At 47.7% G+C, this 18,935-nt stretch overlaps 4 protein-coding genes across 4 annotated transcripts; all 4 read right to left on the minus strand.

Moving 5' to 3' along the window:
* Positions 1 to 2,208: 2,208 nt before the first annotated feature.
* On the minus strand, positions 2,209 to 3,289 carry EV420DRAFT_1525493 (uncharacterized protein). The gene is made up of 5 exons (XM_060472381.1): positions 3,224 to 3,289; positions 2,856 to 3,170; positions 2,730 to 2,795; positions 2,580 to 2,675; positions 2,209 to 2,524 (listed from the first exon to the last, which is right to left on the minus strand). Exons 1-5 carry the CDS (start codon positions 3,251 to 3,253, stop codon positions 2,405 to 2,407), a joined length of 627 nt encoding a protein of 208 aa, XP_060334160.1. The 5' UTR covers positions 3,254 to 3,289; the 3' UTR covers positions 2,209 to 2,404.
* A 1,733-nt stretch (positions 3,290 to 5,022) lies between these two features.
* Positions 5,023 to 7,196, minus strand: EV420DRAFT_1477253 (NADP-dependent oxidoreductase domain-containing protein; the record flags this gene model as incomplete). The annotated part of the gene is made up of 13 exons (XM_060469403.1): positions 5,023 to 5,087; positions 5,169 to 5,269; positions 5,295 to 5,360; positions 5,551 to 5,587; positions 5,612 to 5,704; positions 5,760 to 5,833; positions 5,891 to 6,081; positions 6,123 to 6,223; positions 6,273 to 6,287; positions 6,345 to 6,420; positions 6,774 to 6,863; positions 6,917 to 6,953; positions 7,021 to 7,196. The coding sequence occupies 13 exons, from the start codon at positions 7,194 to 7,196 to the stop codon at positions 5,023 to 5,025; spliced, it is 1,122 nt and encodes a 373-aa protein (XP_060334161.1).
* Positions 7,197 to 10,316: 3,120 nt separating this feature from the next.
* Positions 10,317 to 11,182, minus strand: EV420DRAFT_1745927 (uncharacterized protein). Its single transcript, XM_060480155.1, has 2 exons — positions 10,824 to 11,182; positions 10,317 to 10,597 (listed from the first exon to the last, which is right to left on the minus strand). Exons 1-2 carry the CDS (start codon positions 11,125 to 11,127, stop codon positions 10,434 to 10,436), a joined length of 468 nt encoding a protein of 155 aa, XP_060334162.1. The 5' UTR covers positions 11,128 to 11,182; the 3' UTR covers positions 10,317 to 10,433.
* Positions 11,183 to 15,573: 4,391 nt separating this feature from the next.
* On the minus strand, positions 15,574 to 17,353 carry EV420DRAFT_1265446 (Aldo/keto reductase; the record flags this gene model as incomplete). The annotated part of the gene is made up of 12 exons (XM_060467278.1): positions 15,574 to 15,653; positions 15,705 to 15,761; positions 15,806 to 15,914; positions 16,022 to 16,120; positions 16,171 to 16,271; positions 16,324 to 16,338; positions 16,397 to 16,472; positions 16,638 to 16,742; positions 16,796 to 16,900; positions 16,947 to 17,036; positions 17,064 to 17,121; positions 17,172 to 17,353. 12 exons carry the CDS (start codon positions 17,351 to 17,353, stop codon positions 15,574 to 15,576), a joined length of 1,077 nt encoding a protein of 358 aa, XP_060334163.1.
* Positions 17,354 to 18,935: the final 1,582 nt, after the last annotated feature.

Consider the following 18,935-nt stretch of genomic DNA (forward strand, 5'->3'; position numbering starts at 1 on the left):
CCGGGAATAGTACCTTGGAGACCCGAGAAATCATCGCAAGTCATGGTGAGTAAGTTAAGCAGAAATAATGGTGAAATAGAAAATAATATGTCAAGTAGTGGAAGACCGGACCGCGCCAAGGAGTCTTGCCGATGATTCTGAAAGTGATCTGCAACCAGTTTCGCTTTCGGAGCGCCACAGTGTCGACATCGGTATTGATCAACCACCGCGTACCGCGAAGCGATAGTGACCTTCACTGAGCCATCGTGGAGAAGCTACTACAGAACTTGGACCTGGCGGCGTTTCGACGGTGTAATACCTAAATGATGAGGCTGAGGCTTTACTACTCTTCAATGGAATTTCTCGGTTTCCTGTAAGTAGACACAACGCAGAACGCTTAGTCACTCAAGCGCCAGTGCTTGATGTTTTTAGGAGCCCAAAAGTGCTTGTACTCCCGGAATTCTCGGATCTGAAGCGGATGTATCGAAAAGTCCCAGCTTTGGACGACGCTGCGGTTTTTGACTAGAATATCGTCGTCCGGAATTCACGCTGGAGAGCCTAAATGTCGACAGTGATCATTTAACTGCGTTGGCAATTTTTTGTGTCGAATTTGTTGAGATCTGAATGTATAACAAGGAAGTTGATTCACCAACTAGTTCAAGACTCTTAGTTCAGTTGTAAGTAAAAAACGCGGCTTGCTTTAAATTGACAGAGCGACTGAGAAAGATATGAAATCAGAATAGTACAAGAGAACGGTCAAGCACACCGTGGGATTAAGTAAATAGCGCGTCAGTAGTATTACGCCACGGCTTCACTATTCCTGATGTTTTCCGACAGAAATTCATCAACTGATTGGCCACATAGCTGCTTACCGGTCCGCCTGGAGGGCAAAGATCCGGATTTCGTCGATGTCTCCGAGACACTTCCACCAGATTGTGCCATGCCAATGAAGTTTGAGAGTTGGCAGTTAAAATTAACGTGCACATGCTGCAAAAGGGTTCCACTACGCGTGGTTAGAAGACTTGCTATTTTACCTCAGCCTGGTATACCATTTATCAGAACTTTCGGGTGGATATCAAAACAAGGCGACCATCGAAACAAAGGTTCCTAGGTTTCTGCAGCTGTGGCCTGTGTTTCACCTGTTAAACCAGTAGATCACGATATCGAGATAGTAGACGCTGGTCGATGAGCTTTCAGGCGTCAATGAATAATCAATTCTTCCAGGCTGGCCTTTTCCCCGATCATCGCTGGATTCTAGTATGCAAAGTCCAGCGTCTGAACGCAAGTAGCACGCGTCCTCGTGCGTCACGTATAACTATTATCCTGATATGATAATGGTGCCCTGATCAGCCTGGAGACCACGATAACGTTGAATAACAACACTGAATCTATGTCAATAAACAGGCCGACGTTCTAACCAGCGACTGATAATCGACGAATACTGCTGCAACTCGAAACATCGCCTTGCAGGCATGAGCATTAGGATCGGATGAATAGAATTCTAAAATGCTCGCCTGTCGAAGAAAGGGTTCCGGCAACGAATTTCTCCGTTCTCGTCTAGTCGGGCTGAGTCATTAGGCTCAACAGCTAGCTTCAACATGGAGGGACTTCTGTTCTCAAGCAACATAAAGCTAAATTATGTTAGTAAGCAAGTCGTGAAATATCATCAAATCAATACATACGTGAAGAGCTTCCGACCGGTCGGACTGTCTCGAAGTTTCTGCAGTCAGCGTTGCGAGCAACGATGCGTTAAAGAAGCCAAGACTCGTTTGTATGGAGGCAATCTGTAACCTGAAGACGCCGGTCATTCTTAACCAAAAAAGTATGCGATCAAAGAAGGCACAAGGCTGCAATTCATTGGTCGCAAAGCAAGGACTGTGAGCGACCACTCTGGACCCCATGGGACCCCACCCTGAGGAATTATCAGTAATCTCTTATCCGTGGTTACAAACGCCGACCCTATTGTCACAAGTTAATAGAGCCAAACGATGGATATTTTGGGACTCCAGGCTTTACCAAGACTAGAAAATCAAGGGCCTCCGTTCAATAAACGTGGGTCCGTGTGTCGGAAAGATTTTGCTTGGCAAATCGTATGTGTCTGTAAGGTGATTCGTGGATGGATCAGCAGAAATCTGCGAAGTGAAGCGAGGGTACTACTACGTTCATCATTTCTATCCTAATCTAATGGCCGCAGACTCTACTTCAGCCTGAGTAGCTGCCCATGCTACCATCAAGAGTGAAGAATATTATTGTCGTTCGTAGCTACTAGTACCTCTTCCAAAAATAGATATTACGTCGAATTGAACGCGAGATGAATCAACTCGTGGTGTGATTTCTATCGTTGTGCTTTATAGAAATTTCGAGCGACATAGAGAGCAGTGATAACATCAGGTATAAATGTAACAAAGGTAGTCTCCTTGAGTATCTAGGACTTGTCCGACCTATCGGAAGGTGAGAACTCAGAAGCGATACGGCAACACTGGATACACGCGGTTCCATTGGGTAGGACACCAAACATGTTTAACACTGTTGCTTCCTTGGTTTCCTGGTACATCCTGTTATCAACTCGCTTCAGCCTGCTTATGATGGAGTGAGCATACCACAAAACCAGTAAGAGGCTCTACTTGTGTTTCATAGCCCGCTCCCTCGGGATCATAGATCCTTGTTTCATTGTTACCCTGCCATTTCCACCACAGCTTTATGAACGTCTCAGTTAAATGTCCCCAGATTCAAAAACGAAGGAGACTCGCGTAGTCTATATATGAATGGTGTAGCCAAAAAAGCGGGTCGTTAGGCGCCGTTTGTATGTCTGTCATCTACAAAGGGTACGGTTCTAAATTAGGCACGAATGGGAACCCATGGAATTGCCAACTCACATCCCCACCAACGGCATTGTGGCCATCGAGATGAACAGTCGCAAAGAGAAGACTTTGAAACCCCGCCAAGGTGGTACGGGCGTTCGCCGCGTCAACGAAAGTCTGACCTACTCGAGTTGAGTTCCACCAGTCGCATTTCCGTGTCAGCAGATGAGGTGTATTAGTCTCCCCAGGACCAAGATGAAGGGTTGTATTCGCGAAGGGGCCGTCAACAACGGCGTAGTTGTTTTCCTTGCAACCTTCACCTCCAAATTCCACTACGAGAGCGGATTCATTAAACGCACCAGCATCAGGGGCTTCGTTCCAGTAAGGCATCTGTTTAATGATGGTATGAGAAACGGGCTAGATGCACAAAGCGATATACTTACACGGCCGACGTACCCGCACTCGTTGCGCATAAGTGACTCGAAGATATGCAGATAGTATCGATGAACCTGACATATAAATCTGTGAGACGCGGAGAGCAGGTGAAAAACTAGAACCGACAGCCAAGAATCTAGGTGGTACACAGGTCAGTCGGTTGATGCTGTCGGGGACCAAACGACGCACTGTCCGGTCACATGCCAGAGATCAGCACCGTCCTCAAAGTTACTTTGCTGGGCATGGATGCCGACCTAATGGGGGGATGAGTTGAGGCCCCTAGGACTTGAAATTGATCGTTTCACAAGATCGTCATAACGCGAGAGGGTACCTGCAATGCCTGTCTGTGCGAGCGCATTTAAAAGACACAAGTTCGCCGCAAAGTAGTCCTCCCTCTCTTCCTTAGTCAGAGTAGACCTAGGGCGCAGCACTTTAGTAAGACAAGGTATATGAGACCAGAACAAAGCGTACCACTCAACCCGAAGAGAGTGGATAGCCTTGTAGTTCCGAAAATGAATTCCATCCTCTGCGTGTGGCTGGTGTGGCTGTATCTAAGTGAAAGGATGTTGCACACGGAACGCCAGGACTTCATCGAGCATCCTTTGAGGTCGTTCACCGTTGAGGCCTTCAGTCGGCGAAGATTATCCACTAAATATTGACAATAACCTTGCGAAGGGAGAGCTGAGTTTGCTAGGCCATCTTGGTCCCGCGGATGAAGCCCCTGAAGCTTTCGGTTCCTAAGCCAGCTCTGACCGCAATCGGATGCCTTCCGTTAAATTTTAGCAACGCCATTGCGAGGAAAATGAGGAAAATTGGAGCTGCCCAGCTGCGTCACCATGACCGTAGCCATTGGATAGTGTAGACGGAGCCAGGCTAGTCATTCTGCTACCTGCGCAGTGAGCCTACAACGTTGCCGATCATTGTTAGCATATTTGGCAGGCATTACAGACTCACCCATTCTATTCGCGACATTCGCTATTGGCCACGGGATCCAACGACCGGATGTCACGGTTGTCAGCAGGACACTTGGGACCAGTGGCGCTCTGTAGGCCCGTAAAAAACTGTATGTGGCGGTTGTCCTCAGGATCGGGGCGCGAATTTTTCTGCAGGTAGTGCCCCCGTCGGCAGATACTGGGACCGTAAGCGGGCGCAACAGCCAAATAAACCTTTGTTGACAGCAGCATATCAAATTTCACTGTCAAAGTTGCCTTGTCGCATTTACTTTTACTGCACTGTTCATGAAAAAGTGCGCTGGAGGACTAGTAGCGCTGTTTTGCCAAACGCCATCACGTGCTAATCTTAGCTCCTTCCTTTTCGTGCAACTTCACGATTGCATCTTTGTTGAACGTGGATTCATCACTGATATCCCATCTGCGACACTAATTATCTCGAGATTATGAATTATTATTGTTTGTATGGTGTCTCAACCTAGATATGGAGACTAAAGTCGCACAACACCGCCGCTAAACGTAACTAGCACCATTTTGCTTGTGTCGGGCCGACTCCAGAGTCTGAAAATACACGGAGAACTTCCATTCCTTTATTCAATTTAGATCTCAATTAATCCTCTCCTAGCAGTGTCTCTCATGACAACCTTGCAGTCGTAGCCCGAAGTACCTGAGCATCACAGCCCCTGGGTCCGACCTTCCCTCAAGAGACAAGGGTCCACGTCGAATAGCAGAAAAAGGAAACGAAAATTCCAGGAAGCGTCTGGGCTTGGATACAGTAAACCCAAAAAGCCTGAATTTTTTCTGAGGCGTTTTATTTAAATATCTTACGATCACAGTGTTACCTTTGAATGGATTGATTATCCAAGAGGCACAGACGATCTAGACACCCGGAAGTCCTCTGCGGCTTCCGCCCAATGGCCGCCTATTGACTTGCCAAAATAAGAGACAATCTATTACTACCGTCGGGACTCGGAACAGTAGTTCTTCACCTGGTCCAACTTACTTCCAGGCTTGAAACGCCATATATTGGTGAAACGGCCTAAACTACAGGTATAGCTTCCCGTCGCATTATTTTCTCTTTTTTCAGTCGTTCTCTTGAATTTTCTGAGTACACTGTGCAGATTTGTACCTTATCCACATGCATCGTTTCATAGTATTCTCCTTCCTGACAACGATCAACGGATGGACAACAAAACTGAGAAAGGAAAGAACAAATGTACGATATTTAACACCTCTACATCAATAGAAGTATGTGAATTTAGACAGCGTTACACGTGCAGCCCTGCTCACACCATCGAGCCCGTAGTTAAGTTCCGCCGAGTGAAAACAGGACATGTTTACATTAACGCCGAAGTCTTTGCGGAGTGTATAGCTCTTCTACATACTGAATTTCTCCCGGTGTTAGTGTTACGTTTATACCGTCTGTGGATATTCATTAATGATTACATCCGTGCGAAGGCAAGAAGAGAAGGAATGTGATACCCAAGGCATTCAGGAGATGATCGGTCGAAGACGCGCCGACAACCAAGGCACAAATTCCTGAACGATGTACCCCAGTACAATATAACGAGAGACTGCAGTCACCAAGCCATACCTTCTCGAGCCAAAGACCATGCTATGGCCACTTGTGTCATAGTGATATGCCTTCGCTCAGCTATCTCCTCCACCCTAAGTGAAAATTGTGAGTGAAAAACAGACGAAGACGTCAAAACTCGAGCTACCTACTGATGGTCGTATTGTGCCATTCCTGGCGGCCTCCAACGATTCTGCAACGCATCATGGACGGTGGAAGAAGCGATCATAAAGGAAAGATACCTATCGTCATTAGGCAACGCAAGCTGCCGGCTGAGGGGCATCACAAGTGCTCCACGAGCGAGTGCTGACCAAGGTACAGAAGCAACCCCGAAATGCTGGAACTATCATAAGGGATGTTATCTGGTTTTTACACAATATGAACCGTTAGCGTTGGGAACATCTCGTCCTCGTCTTCACGGTAGAGATGGTTATAGTCATTCTGCATTGAAATAAAAGGCGTAAGACGATTGTGCAGCACATAGTCTGGAGATGCAAAACTTCAGTGTTCTATTTTTTGACTCAATAACCTTACTTTGCATAACACGGACTATACGCGAGAAGGATGATGTCAGTATGAAGCTGTATCGATCATCAAGTCGCCTACATTGCCAAGCGCGATAGTTCGACATCCTAATATACCGAACGTATCCGGCTTTTACTACGTCATGACGGGCTTGCATCTATTGGAACTTGATAAGATATGGGTGAGTTGAGAGTCGCAGATCGTTTCATAGATTGGAGTCAAGGAGTCAAATTGGTGGCAGTGAAGGATGTCGACATAGTCCAGCTGCAGAAGCTCCAAGCTCTTTTTGACTGAATCGAAAATATGCTGGAATACAGGTGAGATTACAGGCGGCGGAAAATAGGGCTCCGAACACCTTACGACTGAGCCCGTACTGGTTCACATATCCAATGGAATCGACGTAAGCTGCTGCCCTGCCATCGATGCGCTCGTTCATGTGTCGCGAGACTGGGTGAAAACCTAGGAAGATTTGTTACGTCAATATATGCCATCTGTCATTGATAAGCATACCTTGGTCATTACAACGATTTTGTCCCGCGAAAACTTGTGTTCCTTGATAGCCTTTCCCAAGACCACCTCCGATTGACCGTTGGAATATATCTATGCAAAAGATGAACAAAATGAACTGATAAAATTATGTACATATCTTGTACATTGGCGGTGTCAAAATCGTTAATTCCAGCATCGTAGCTATAAGCCAGTAGCACAGCGCAAGATGAATATCGGAGATCTGAGAGGAAAATGAATTATTACGTACGCCGCCTTAATTTGTCTGATGCTCTCCTCTTCGTCTTGCACCCAATTGAACCAATCGGGACTCATGCGGCACAACCGAGGATAATCCTCGACACCTTCAATCCCGACGCACCAAGGGTAACTAAGATGACCTGTGAGCAGAAAGAACAGAATTGTTGGAGACCAACCATAGGGCATGCTGAAGAAGACATTGCAGAAGCGAAGTACAACCGAAGAGTGTTTTTATTGGTGCGTTCAGCCTCTTGGGTGAGCATTATAAAGGTCGCATCTTCGGTATATTTACACTGCAGGTCCTCGGAGGCGACCCAACCTTCTCTTCGGCATAAGCTCAAAAGGAAGTACATATACTTAAATCGGGTTTCAGGCTTAAGATGACATCGTTCGTTTTAAGTCATCCAGGCAACTCTTCGCTTCGAACTTTCATCTTGGACCACGGATCCCAGGGTTGCATGCAGGAGCTAGAGCATGAGAGATCTACGAAGCAAAGGTCGATCCAGTCACCAGGTAGTTCATTTCAACCCAGCGAAAGCGACGTGCAACTCGAAGGAACCCTTTCAATGGCACTCTGTACCAGAACGGTATTCCGAATCCTATATCATAAACTCTTCACGTTCCAAGCCTTAAAAGGCATGGATATATTCATTTTTCAGTAATGCGGTATGATGCGCTTATGCTTGAAAGCAGCCCATCCTCTCACGCCGAGGCCCAGGCAATTGCTGCATCGTCCAGATCTAAATGTGCAAGTTTTCATCCAACATTGACTCCCCGCATGTCCTACACCGATAGAGAAAAGATGGCATGTGTGTACGTCTTCTCGCGAGGATTGAACTCCAAGTGATATTAGGTACTATGTGGCTGTGGTAAAGGGTATGCCCATTAGCCGTGTCCTTGTGACGAAATTTTTGACTAACTGCAGAGCAACCAGGTTCAATGAGGATCACACCCCAGAATTTGATTGATGGCAGTCTTAGTCTGAGAAGAATTTTATCCGCAAGCTTTCAACAGAGGATTTGGGCCTGCCTAGAGGAGTGTTTAATTCCCCGGTGCCTAGTTCTCGATGGACGGTCATGGCGCTAGTTCATCGGTTGACCCTACGGAAATAGTTTTCCTGCGCGAGCTCCAGAAGCGGCCATCGCGCTCCCTCGATCCACTACAATGGACACCACCCTTCTACAAATTCAACTTTCTTTAGCAGATCGGAAAAAATATCGCCTTGTTTCCGCAAAAAGCGGGGTACGCATTCATCATGACGAGCAGAGGCTGACGTGCCTGCACCAATGCTGGCTACAACAGAGGTCCCATCACCTCGCTCATACGTACCCTGCAGACGAGGTCGTTTTTAGGGTATCTTCTCTACAGAATGAGGTGTTTTCCCAAGTTCGCACACTTGCCCATGGGGTGTCGGCGGAGTTCCACCGCGGACCGCAGCAGTGGTAGGATCTGCCGCCAACACCGGACCATTGAGCAATGATGCTCTGCTTTGTCGTTCTTAAGGGAAGAATCCGACGAGCCGCACAATTTTTTTAACACTCACCGGCGCCATATATCCGTCAGTGTACTGCGTGTGTGCGGTGGACGTTGAGATATAGCAAACCAAGTTTCATTATATGGGATGAAGGCAACAGTAATTGGTCGGATCAGACTAGGAGTTCGAAATCAAGGGCGATTACCTTTTCGACCGCAGACCCCATCTCTTTTCTCTCACTCACTGTATGGGCTGGGTTGCCTTTGCATTGCGGCCCTGCTATCGATTTTCTCTAGTCACGAGTCCTACGTCGGCCAAGAAACCGTTAAGTTCAGTCTGGACTGTCTTTGTCACAATCCGTATTCAACGCTAGACTCTTGATGGGTAGCAACTGGAGACTGGATTCGAACTTCAGCGAAGGGGTGAAAATGACAGAAGGTGCTTCTATGTCAACGGAATATGGCAAAAGTTCTTTGTGTGCCTTTATGGTGCATAAGGCGCTCACCAGCTGACTCTACTTCACCCTTTTAGAATGTTGATCCTTTTCTTCAGTCAAGGCAGTATTGTAACAGAGTTATTTACGACGATGACATGACAACGAGTCCGAATGTTCTCATCGAGGGCGTTAGAATCCTTCAACTCGGCCGGGACCACCGATGATTCTGCAACATAAATCGATTTAATAGGGAAAATTTCTAGGCATTCTGTACTCATGATCAGAATAATGGATCCTCAGGGAACCATTACTTCGACCCAATGGTGATACCGTTGCTTGGGCGGGAATTTGATGGAAAAGCACAAGTACCCCAGTCATGGTCGAGACTGATGAAATCTCGAATGATCGTGTCTCAAAAATATCTGCTGCTGCGCCTAACACACGTAGGGCCGTAAAGGCTGCCTAGATGCAAGCTTCATGTCAACGATTGAAGAAAGTCAGACAGACATTTGACATAATAGGGCTTGTCGCATGCAGATGTTAATGGTCTCGCCAAAGGGATGGAGATGAACGTCAGGACGATGCCTTACTGAGGCGAACAGTTCGTCCCCGGGAGTCCTACCCATTGGATACTCTCCTGTTCGGCCTTTATACTTCGCTCTGAGTCATCCACTTCTCTGGCTCTGCATGAAGGCATACGCCAGTCAATATTAAGCAATGCAAACGTCGATGCCGCATGCTAGACTCATCGAATCCTGATCACATCTGCCAGAGATGTAAGGAAGACCGTCCTTCTCACACTGGTTGGAGGCGCACATGAAACACGGGGAACCCATGTAAGGTTTTGTGTTGAAGAAGTCTGAACAATCATCTACTTGTGTTCATTGCCCAGAATATGGTGTTTACGTAGCTTGCCGCTGAATTGTACCCGTCGAAAGATCCGTTCGCGCGCAAAGGTAATGGACCTGCTCAAGTAATTTGTGTGGGATTCACAAGACCACAGGCTACTGGGAAGAAATTTTTTCTAGTATTGTATACGCAAAATTGATGGGCTGAATAGCGCGGTCCGGTGAAATGCAGAAGCAGTTCAGTCTACGATATACTTTGACTCGGAGCCAGAACTCCGGATGAATGACAATAACTTTCCTTGCGACCTTGGGCCCCCGTTTTGTCCGCAAAGTCAGGCGACGAACTTTGTGCGTCCTAGTAGATGATTACATTACATATTTACGAGGGAAATGGACACAGCCTTTGTGACGGAGTGCACCACCAAGGGTATGTAAGTCCCCGATTCTTTCTCACAGATATTACTCAATGCTTACATGGATTTTTTACGTTGAAAAGGATTGATAGATTGGATTTATTCAAGAACTATAGTTAAGAACACGCTGTACCACTGCGAACTCGTGATAAGCTAATATAATATATGTATTCTCTTGTATTCTCATCCCAGGCCAGCGGCATCAACAACACGACGCGTCAAAGATGACCATCACATCAGTACAGGCGATGGTCACAAAGAAGCCGCTGGTGGCTGAGTCCTAGCCTCGCAATAGACGAGATCGCAGACGTTGAGCGAGTCGGCCCGGTGGCGTTGGGGTGGGGCGGCGGCACGTTGATGGGTGGGGAAGGCGGCAGTTGCCTCAAATTCGCCCTCCGTTACCGTGATGTGACGACCTGAAAAGGAAGTCACGCAATGAGCTGGTTCGGCTGAGGCGCTATCCACGTGGATTCGGTCCTCCACGCGTGCAAGCCACTCATTGTTCAAAATTTTGACTTAGTAGGAATTATAACAATGCTGAATTTAGGACGAATTTTTACCAATTTACAGAAGATTTAAATCATATACAACAGGACTTGTAGTAAAAAGTAAGAGTATTTGTTCAACCTAGCTAAGATATACTATCTATAAGCAAAGGAGCATCACTCCTGTTGAACAAGATCACCCCCTGGTTGACGGTGTGATGGAGGTACGGGAGGCGGCGGCGTGTAAACGTTGCAGAGCGCATGTTGGCGCGCTGGACTGGGACTGGCCTGACTTGATTGGCTTCGTGACTCGTGATCCTGAGGAGGAAGTCGGCGGTCCTGGAAGGGGCTGGCTGGGGCTGGCGTGCGCAGTGACGGAGCAGAATCGCAGGATGGTGGTGGAAAGTGGCAGACATGGTTGAGACGAGCTGACCCGTGGCACGCGTAGGCTCAAGTGCCATTATCCTCTTTTGGGATTCACGTGGTGGCTGTACGAAGGGCGAATTTTCAAGAACTGAAGGAGGCAGCGGCGGCGATAATGGTGATGGTGATTTGTCGATTTGAGCTGATCCATAGTCAGAGGAACTTCTTGTTTAGAACTCATGTGGAGTCTGTACTGGAGGGCGAGTTTTCAAGGACTAACTTGGTCCCCGGATGTGACCATGCCACATCACGCAGGAAATAATCCAGGCGCGCATCATCCTCGTCCCCAAGAATTCTCTCTACATACTCTGCCGCACCACTCTAAAGCACGCAGCATGGAGTTCCGGATACCGAGGGGGTGGCAGGGAAAGATCTTGGGATGAGGAATTAGCGAATTCAATCTCGCGTCGGGCACCTGCATTGAACATGAGCTGTGGTACAGGGATTTCCACTCGATAGCGATTGGAGTCTTAGTCTCCCTAGAAGATAATCTCATTATTGATCGCCCCTAGAATTTGAGAATACACGATGCGACTGCAACATATCACAGTGGTTATGCATCTTTGGTGCGAAAGTGAAGACATTGCTCAAACGATGTATGCCACTCCATTAAGCTCGGGGAAGAGAGATTCATATTCGAACCGCTTGAGAACTGTCCAAGTACTGGCGGTATGGTTATATGAAAGAAAAATGTAGTGGACGAAAACTTTCACGAATCAATTCTGTACCGCCTTCTCCTCCAGTCGGCCCCGGTGACATTGAGAATAGTCGAGTCGGAGATAATGTGAGTGCACTGGCAGTCATCCCATTCAAGCCAATCGCTGCTCCCTTTGGTGGCGTTTTAGAGGAGCTCGGGATTCTTTAAGATACTATCGCCGTCCCATACTTTGATTATAATACAACGGTAACCATCTTGAGCCGGAGCCTGCCGTAAGTGAGGAATTGCTCTCAGATTCCATAGGTGTACGCGCGTTGGCGCTTGCCTGGCAATAGTTTTCGGGAGAGGGTTTCAAGTTCCCAATGATGTTTGATGGCCGCGGTCCATTGCCGATTAGTTTATAGCACAAATATGAGGCATGAGTAGATCTCTCTCAATGCCGTCGTAGACGAACAGCCAGCCGACAATTCTTGAATCAACGTTCCTTCCGTCTCTAATCTGTCCTTTTGCGACAAAACCTGGTCGAGTCTACGCTTCAAACTGGCTTTCGCACGTTAGCAAATTCCATATGCACTCACTTGAGCCTGAGACAGATATTGCAGTTGGGATGGGAGGTCAGTCGTCTTCCAGATGGCCATGACGCGTCGTGTAGTAGTTAAGTTGGAAAGCTTACATAATCGCTCGCGTCCACGAAATCAGTCGATGACGAAGTGCGGCTTGCACTTCCCTTTTCCTGTACCGCCAGCACCGTCGAACAACCGGCACGAATTCACTCTCGTTGCCCGCCCTTCCTCTGCTAGCATCGTCCGAAAATACTTCAGAGGCAGCCGCTGTTATCTTATTAACTATTGCTCCAAAATAGTCTGACCTTTTGGGTGCCAATACGTAAGACAGCTGCATATATGCGCATGTATCAATCGCAGGGTAGGCTCTCTCTCAGGATACTTACTATGAATGTGTATTGGAGATCAACCACAAGAAAATGTCGTTCATTAACCATTTTTGCACAGCAACCAGGATCCAATGCTCTACCTGGGAACTTCCGAACCGGATAGTCGCAGAACAACCCTCGAAAGGTGAACATTCGAGTTTCGTCCCTTGACTGCTTGGGCCCGCTGCTGACCTTATTGGGTAGCTCTCTCTCACCGATGGAAATAGAAATTACGCCATCATCCTCCATCATTTCTCAGAACAACGATGGACGTACAGATTGTTGCCGCAGATGTTTCAGTGGGAAAGCATCAGTCATGAAGAGGTTGCATTCGAATGCCTGGACCGGTCGCAGACGTACTATTGCCTACGTACTGTTCACACCGATGGATCTGCACTCGAACTCATGGACATCGGTGGAGTTTTCATACCTCTACGAGTATGGACATTCCCGGCGGTCGAACCACTTGGCGCCGACATGCACGCGCTGGAGCGTTGGACCGTGGAATAATGTTCCTGTTCCCCTACCGCAGAGGATCCCTGGGATTTCGCGTCCAAAACTCAAGGTGCCGCTCTCCGGCGCCCTTTTGCCGTCATGTTTCCCTCTCTAACCGTTTTTCCAGAGTCACGGTGATAGTACGAAGCCAAGATCGAACGATGAGAGTCCCAGCAATCAGTTCAGAGAGTGTCAAGACTCAAGACACTACTTACGTACACAGTGCATCGTCCTCTCTGCCATCTAGACTACCAGCCAAGGCAGAAACGAGAAATCAGCCTTGAACCGTAATGAGGTACGAGTATGTGAATTTTTTCATTGCTAGAATTATTTTTCTGACATGAGCCAAAGGTCAAGCCTCTTGAACGAATATTCTTGGCATATCTTGTACGACAAAGAACCCGTGTCTTAACACCATTGGAGCAAGGCATTTTCCACGCATCGCTTTCGGTTCGAGAGCTGGTCTATCACGACCGCTAAAGTACTCCGCTGGTACCAAGGGAGTCAAGCTTCGCGTCGTATGGAAGCGGAGCGAGCCGATAATTTTTTTCTTACGACGTGGACCCTCGCGTGATGATTCGCTCGCTCCCATGTTGCAGCTTCCTCCACCACGAACTGACGTTGCGGTCTGACGAAAATCGCGGTGACAACAACTCCCAGCACCGGTACCCACGTTTGCACTCGGAAATACGCGATGATATCGTAGCATTGACCTACGTGATATATGAATACAAGTTTTTGAAAGCCGTATCTGCCGGAGGTGTTCGCTTGTGTATGTTGTGCCTCCCATAGGACTGCTCCGTTCCGATGTAGAACAACAGGCTATATTGGGGATTCATCCAACCTGTAGGCGAAAGGAGGATGAACCACACGTGCAAGGTGATTGCCTAGCGTATGACGGTCAGGCTGCATGTCGACCGCCCTCCCCATAGAAACGGTGTCAGCTTTCGAATTAATGCTCGGGGTTCGAAGTTGGGTGTCTTCGATACAAAAAGCCTCATATATTCGGAATTATGGAATAGATAACGCTGCTCCCGGTCACTGTGGGGACATCAGATCAGTTGTCGCCTTTCCAAGTCGGTCCTCACACGTCCTCAACCATGCCAAATGCTCTCGCCGTCTCGTAGATCGAGGTTCTCGTGTCGTATTCCATCGATGTAATCTGGCTGTAGACGCTCCAGGCTCGTGATAGAGTCGCATATCATGACTCACAGGATGGAATACCTACAATGTGGCTCGCTTGGGGAGCACAAACGGACTTTTGTCATTACGACAATCTCATTTCGTGGTAAAATTTCCTGCTTGCTGGTCTTGCCTAGGACGATCACATATTGTCCATTGGAGTCGACCTAGCGACGGATCTCGGTCAGCTCTCGCACCTTGAGGCTAGTCCAGCGATTGACCACCATGACTCAACGGGAAGGGCCGTGACGTAACGCAACCACCCATAACGCTGCTGGTCGCCAGCCAGCCAGCCACCGTATAGCCCACTGACTTTCCACCGTGGCACGCTGCCAGCACCAGTCAGCTCAACTCCCATTATATCTTGTGGTCAAACGGTCTCTCGACGTCTAATCATTCCATTTCTGACAATATTATGTTCGTTCTCGATGAACGAGAAGTCGCCGATGATGCATGACAGTTCAGAGCCGTAATTTCTGGTAATCCTTTCCCGACGGGTGGATCGAAAATGCTCAAGATTCCTTGGGAAAAAAACCAGATTCGCCACTCTCCCCTTGTATCGACCTAGCTTCTCAACGTTCGAGGATCCAAATGCTCTTGTTGATGCTCCTGGAGAATTGAATATCTCTTGGGATGGTGGTGCACAAACTGAGCTTGTAGTGATGACCCGGATCAAATATTTTTGTGAATATTGCGATCTCTCACTCCACGACAGGGTATCTTCAGACAGCGATTTTCATGGCTATATCGACGAGTAGGAGCTTTCTGCTCATTTCTTGCCATGTTACTGGTCATCCGAACACCGAAAAGACAGCTACAATGTATAACGCAAGTACAACATTCATCGTGCTCACAGTATTTTGTGTCGAAGAACTTTTTTGATAGAACTAAGCGGGTTCCCCACAAAAGGAGCGACGACAAGTCGATTACGCATTTCAATTCGATCTCTTAGACGCATCTCATTAACTAACCTGGCCCCTACTTAGTGCATAGGTACATCAGAATCTATAGCACCTTATAGCGCGGAGCCCGGCGGTGTACATTTTTTCTAAGGAGTAATAGGCAAATAGAACGCATGGACAGATAATTGGCACGTATATTCATTTTGGATAGCTACGAAAACAACACGAAACATTACAGAGATACGTGAGACGAATGATATTTTTTGAGTAAAACTGTTGGTAGCCATGAAGAAGATAGTATTTGCCTGCCCTATACTCAGTGGCGAAGCACCTGAGGAAGATACGGCTCTTCCAGGTACTGCATCTCTTCTGCGGTCAGTACCACATCTCTACCACCTACATATAATGTTTCAGATAGAAATGACAAATGACAAAAGAGCGGCGCACCAATAGCATCCAAAAGTTGCTCAGTCGCAGGAGCATTGATAACCAGAGCAGAAACACCTAACGGATATAAGAGAATGAATATCACATTACTTGTGACCTACATTCTCGACCAAGGGTCCACGCTATGGCTACCTGGGTCATGGAGATATTCTTTTGGAGGGCTATCTCTTCAACCCTTTTCACAATGTCAGTAGAACTTGGGATGGTTAACTTCACCGTCGTGTTACCTGGCAATGATCACATTGTGCCAATCTTTACGTCCTCCTGGAATCCTATGCTAGAATATGAGTTGGGAATCGGGAAAGAGGATATGAGACTTGCCTGCCATCAAAGGGAAGTGCGAGTTGTTCTTCAAGTGTCATGACCAACGCCCCGCGAGCAAGTGAGGTCCACGGGATGGACCCGATGCCAAAATACTTTGATAAATCATCAAATAAAGAACCCAATATCTGATTAAAATACGAACTTTTAAAGTAGGCAGCATCTCATGCTCATCTTCGCGATAGAGAATATTATAATCATTTTGCATCGAGATAAACGGCGTGAGGTTATTGGCGACTGCGTAGTCTAGTATGGCTCTTTAGTGTCAATCCTGTCCTCTCACGGATGGAAAATTCACTTTGCATAACATGGACTAGAAAATCGATGAATGATATGAATGATCTTACTTCAATGAAAAGTGTATGGCTCACATTGCCAGGCGCGACAATTCGACATTCCAATATATCGGACCCAACCTGCTTGGACCACGTCATGCAGAGCCTTCATCTATAGAACAAATATGAAGCTAAGCCCTGACAGAAGAGACGACTAGAGGGCGACCAAAGAAGGTAGCTGATACTCGGAAAGCTGCTCTGGTCACGGTGGTGACGTCAGATCAGCAGTCATCCTTCGAGTCGGTCGTCACAAGGCTGCCGTGCTAAATGCTCTCACCGTCTCATGAATCGGGGTTATCGTATCATATTCCTGACAGTGCAGGACGTCGATGTAATCCAGTTGTAAACGCTCCAGGCTCTTCTTGATAGAGTCGAAGATATGCTGGGCGTTCGTCAATGAGCATACGGGCTAGCAGGCTAACGTCGTGTAAAAACCTTGCGACTGAGGCCGTACTGATTGACGTATCGGTGGGCATCGGCGTATTCAACTGCCTTGCCATCGAGGCGCTCTTTCACATCACGGCTCACAGGATGGAATACCTACAACGGGTATGAATCCAGGCTCGCTCGGGGAGCACAGACGGACCTTTGTCATTACGACAATCTCGCCTCGCGGTAAATTTTCTTGCTTGATGGCCCTTCCCAAGACGATCTCGGATTGTCCGTTGGAGTAGATCTGGCTATGGTCAGCTCACATATAGACGGAGGCGAAAGGAAGGCCTGCATTAGCTGTGTCGAAAGTGTTGATTCCAGCATCGTAGCTTGGAGGGGATCAGGCTTGGATCGAAGAAAGAGAGGAATAGGTATGTACGCTGCCTTGATTTGCTTAATGCTCTCTTCTTCATCCTGTACCCAGTTGTACCAATCCGGACTCCCGTACACAGCACAACCGAGGACAACCTTCGATACTTTCAATCCCGAAGTACCAAGGGTGACTGTAGACATCCTGTAAGCTCTATGTTGCACAGTTGCTGACGACGAACCGTAAGACATTTCTGTGCTTGCAGGTGAAGACATCACGTTAGTGAGGACTGGAAGAAGACGATTCTGCATCTCCCACCATCCATGGGAGGGCGGGCGGCTATGGACCCGGCCATCCTGATTGGGACCTTGGTGCCGGTAGCACCACCAAAATGAACTATAACACAACCGACAGTGCCGTAGGACTGGAAAGCAGTCTACCAATAATGAAGTCGCCAGTTGTTCAGTTGGGCTTGGCACCATGCAGATTGCCGTTCAGTTCCAGGCAAGCGATTTCGTTAAGGGATGAACGGACACGTCAGGATGTAAGTCTCCCAAAGACCGCCGTACTGATAACTAGGTCTGTTAGAGCACCCAAGTGCCACTGCAAAAGTGCAAAGCTGAACTGACACTCGCGACGTTTTATCCAGTCCGGCTCAAAAGCAATAAGGAATCTGAATGACGCTCTGTGATTCGCATGTGAGGGGATGGGAGAATACTCGCGGGTGCCCCTCTACGCCATAGGTCCATTCGTTTCTGCTAGAAATGTTCAAGTTTGCGCTCCGCCAAGTTCGCGTCCATTCTTCACGACAATACCGGTGGTACACCATCGAAGAGCTAATATCGTTTCAGAAGATAAGCACTACTAAGTCAAGGTAAGGTCATCAGTCGGTATTGATGAGGGAAATATTCTCTCACCTGGCGCAGGTATTATGCCTAGGTGAGGCATCCTAATAAGTAGGCTAACATGACCGTGACGCGCATGTTCTCGCTCGCCGCTTTGCGTGCATCCTGGGCTTAGTAACAATCGTCTCATTGCGTTGCGAACTATGGAGCAATTCGACTCCATCGTGACGGTCTGGCAGTTATTGGTGTTGTGATGAAGAACACAGTCGTGCCAACGGTATTATGCCAGGTGGCGAACGTGAAAACAGTTCAGAATCGTGTCGTTGGCTAGGAGATGACATAGGTACGACCCCTCGGACAAGAACAGTTCGCTACTCACCACTAGTAGTCTATCCATCTGTTCAAGGTTTCAAACGCCCTATCGATGCTCCCTGAAATTTAATGGCAGTGTCAGCGGTAACGCAGACAGGCCTGACTGCATCGGCAAGAGGGTTTTGCTATGCAAGAGATCGATTCCATGCAGAGGTCGAATCCGGCAAACATCGTCACGAATCCGCTGATCGCCCTCACAGTCGCCAAACCTGGAAGGAAAGTAGATTTTATTAGTCGTCGGTGCTCCTGAACAGGAACACAACGACGTCCGTACTACAGCAAGCTATTTAAGGGTATAATAAAATCTACTTCCTTCTTTCCTAAGGAATAATGATATTTAGCTGCTACGGGACCGAACCAACCCTATGCTCTGCCGCTTTGGTCAAGCCCCGTCATGAGTACTCCCTCACGGCCTCGGCAATAGGGAGGTGAAGATAGATAAAAAGCAAAAAGAACGAAGATCATAAACCATGACAGGCGCTGATCTAGTGAGCCAGTGAGCTACGAGTTTGTCTCAAGTAACTTGAGTCTTGACCCGGAGTCAAGTTGCCTTAGGCTGGGCCTTTGGCCAAGGGAGTCGCAGCATCAAGCGCTTGCGACATCGCCTCCTTCGTCA

This window comes from Desarmillaria tabescens (genome assembly GCF_030435595.1).
Source record: "Desarmillaria tabescens strain CCBAS 213 chromosome Unknown EV420scaffold_9, whole genome shotgun sequence".
NCBI lineage: Eukaryota > Fungi > Basidiomycota > Agaricomycetes > Agaricales > Physalacriaceae > Desarmillaria > Desarmillaria tabescens.

Bases quoted from the DNA above. Each gene is read 5' to 3' on its own strand.
- EV420DRAFT_1525493 (XM_060472381.1), bottom strand. From the start codon at position 3,253: ATGCGCAACGAGTGCGGGTACGTCGGCCGT. The intron at 3,171-3,223 runs GTAAGTATATCG...ATCATTAAACAG, and splicing joins AGTGCGGGTACGTCGGCCGT to ATGCCTTACTGGAACGAAGC. The intron at 2,796-2,855 runs GTGAGTTGGCAA...TACCCTTTGTAG, and splicing joins ACAATGCCGTTGGTGGGGAT to ATGACAGACATACAAACGGC.
- EV420DRAFT_1745927 (XM_060480155.1), bottom strand. From the start codon at position 11,127: ATGGCACTTGAGCCTACGCGTGCCACGGGTCAGCTCGTCTCAACCATG. The intron at 10,598-10,823 runs GTATATCTTAGC...CTTCCTTTTCAG, and splicing joins TGCTCCTTTGCTTATAGATA to GTCGTCACATCACGGTAACG.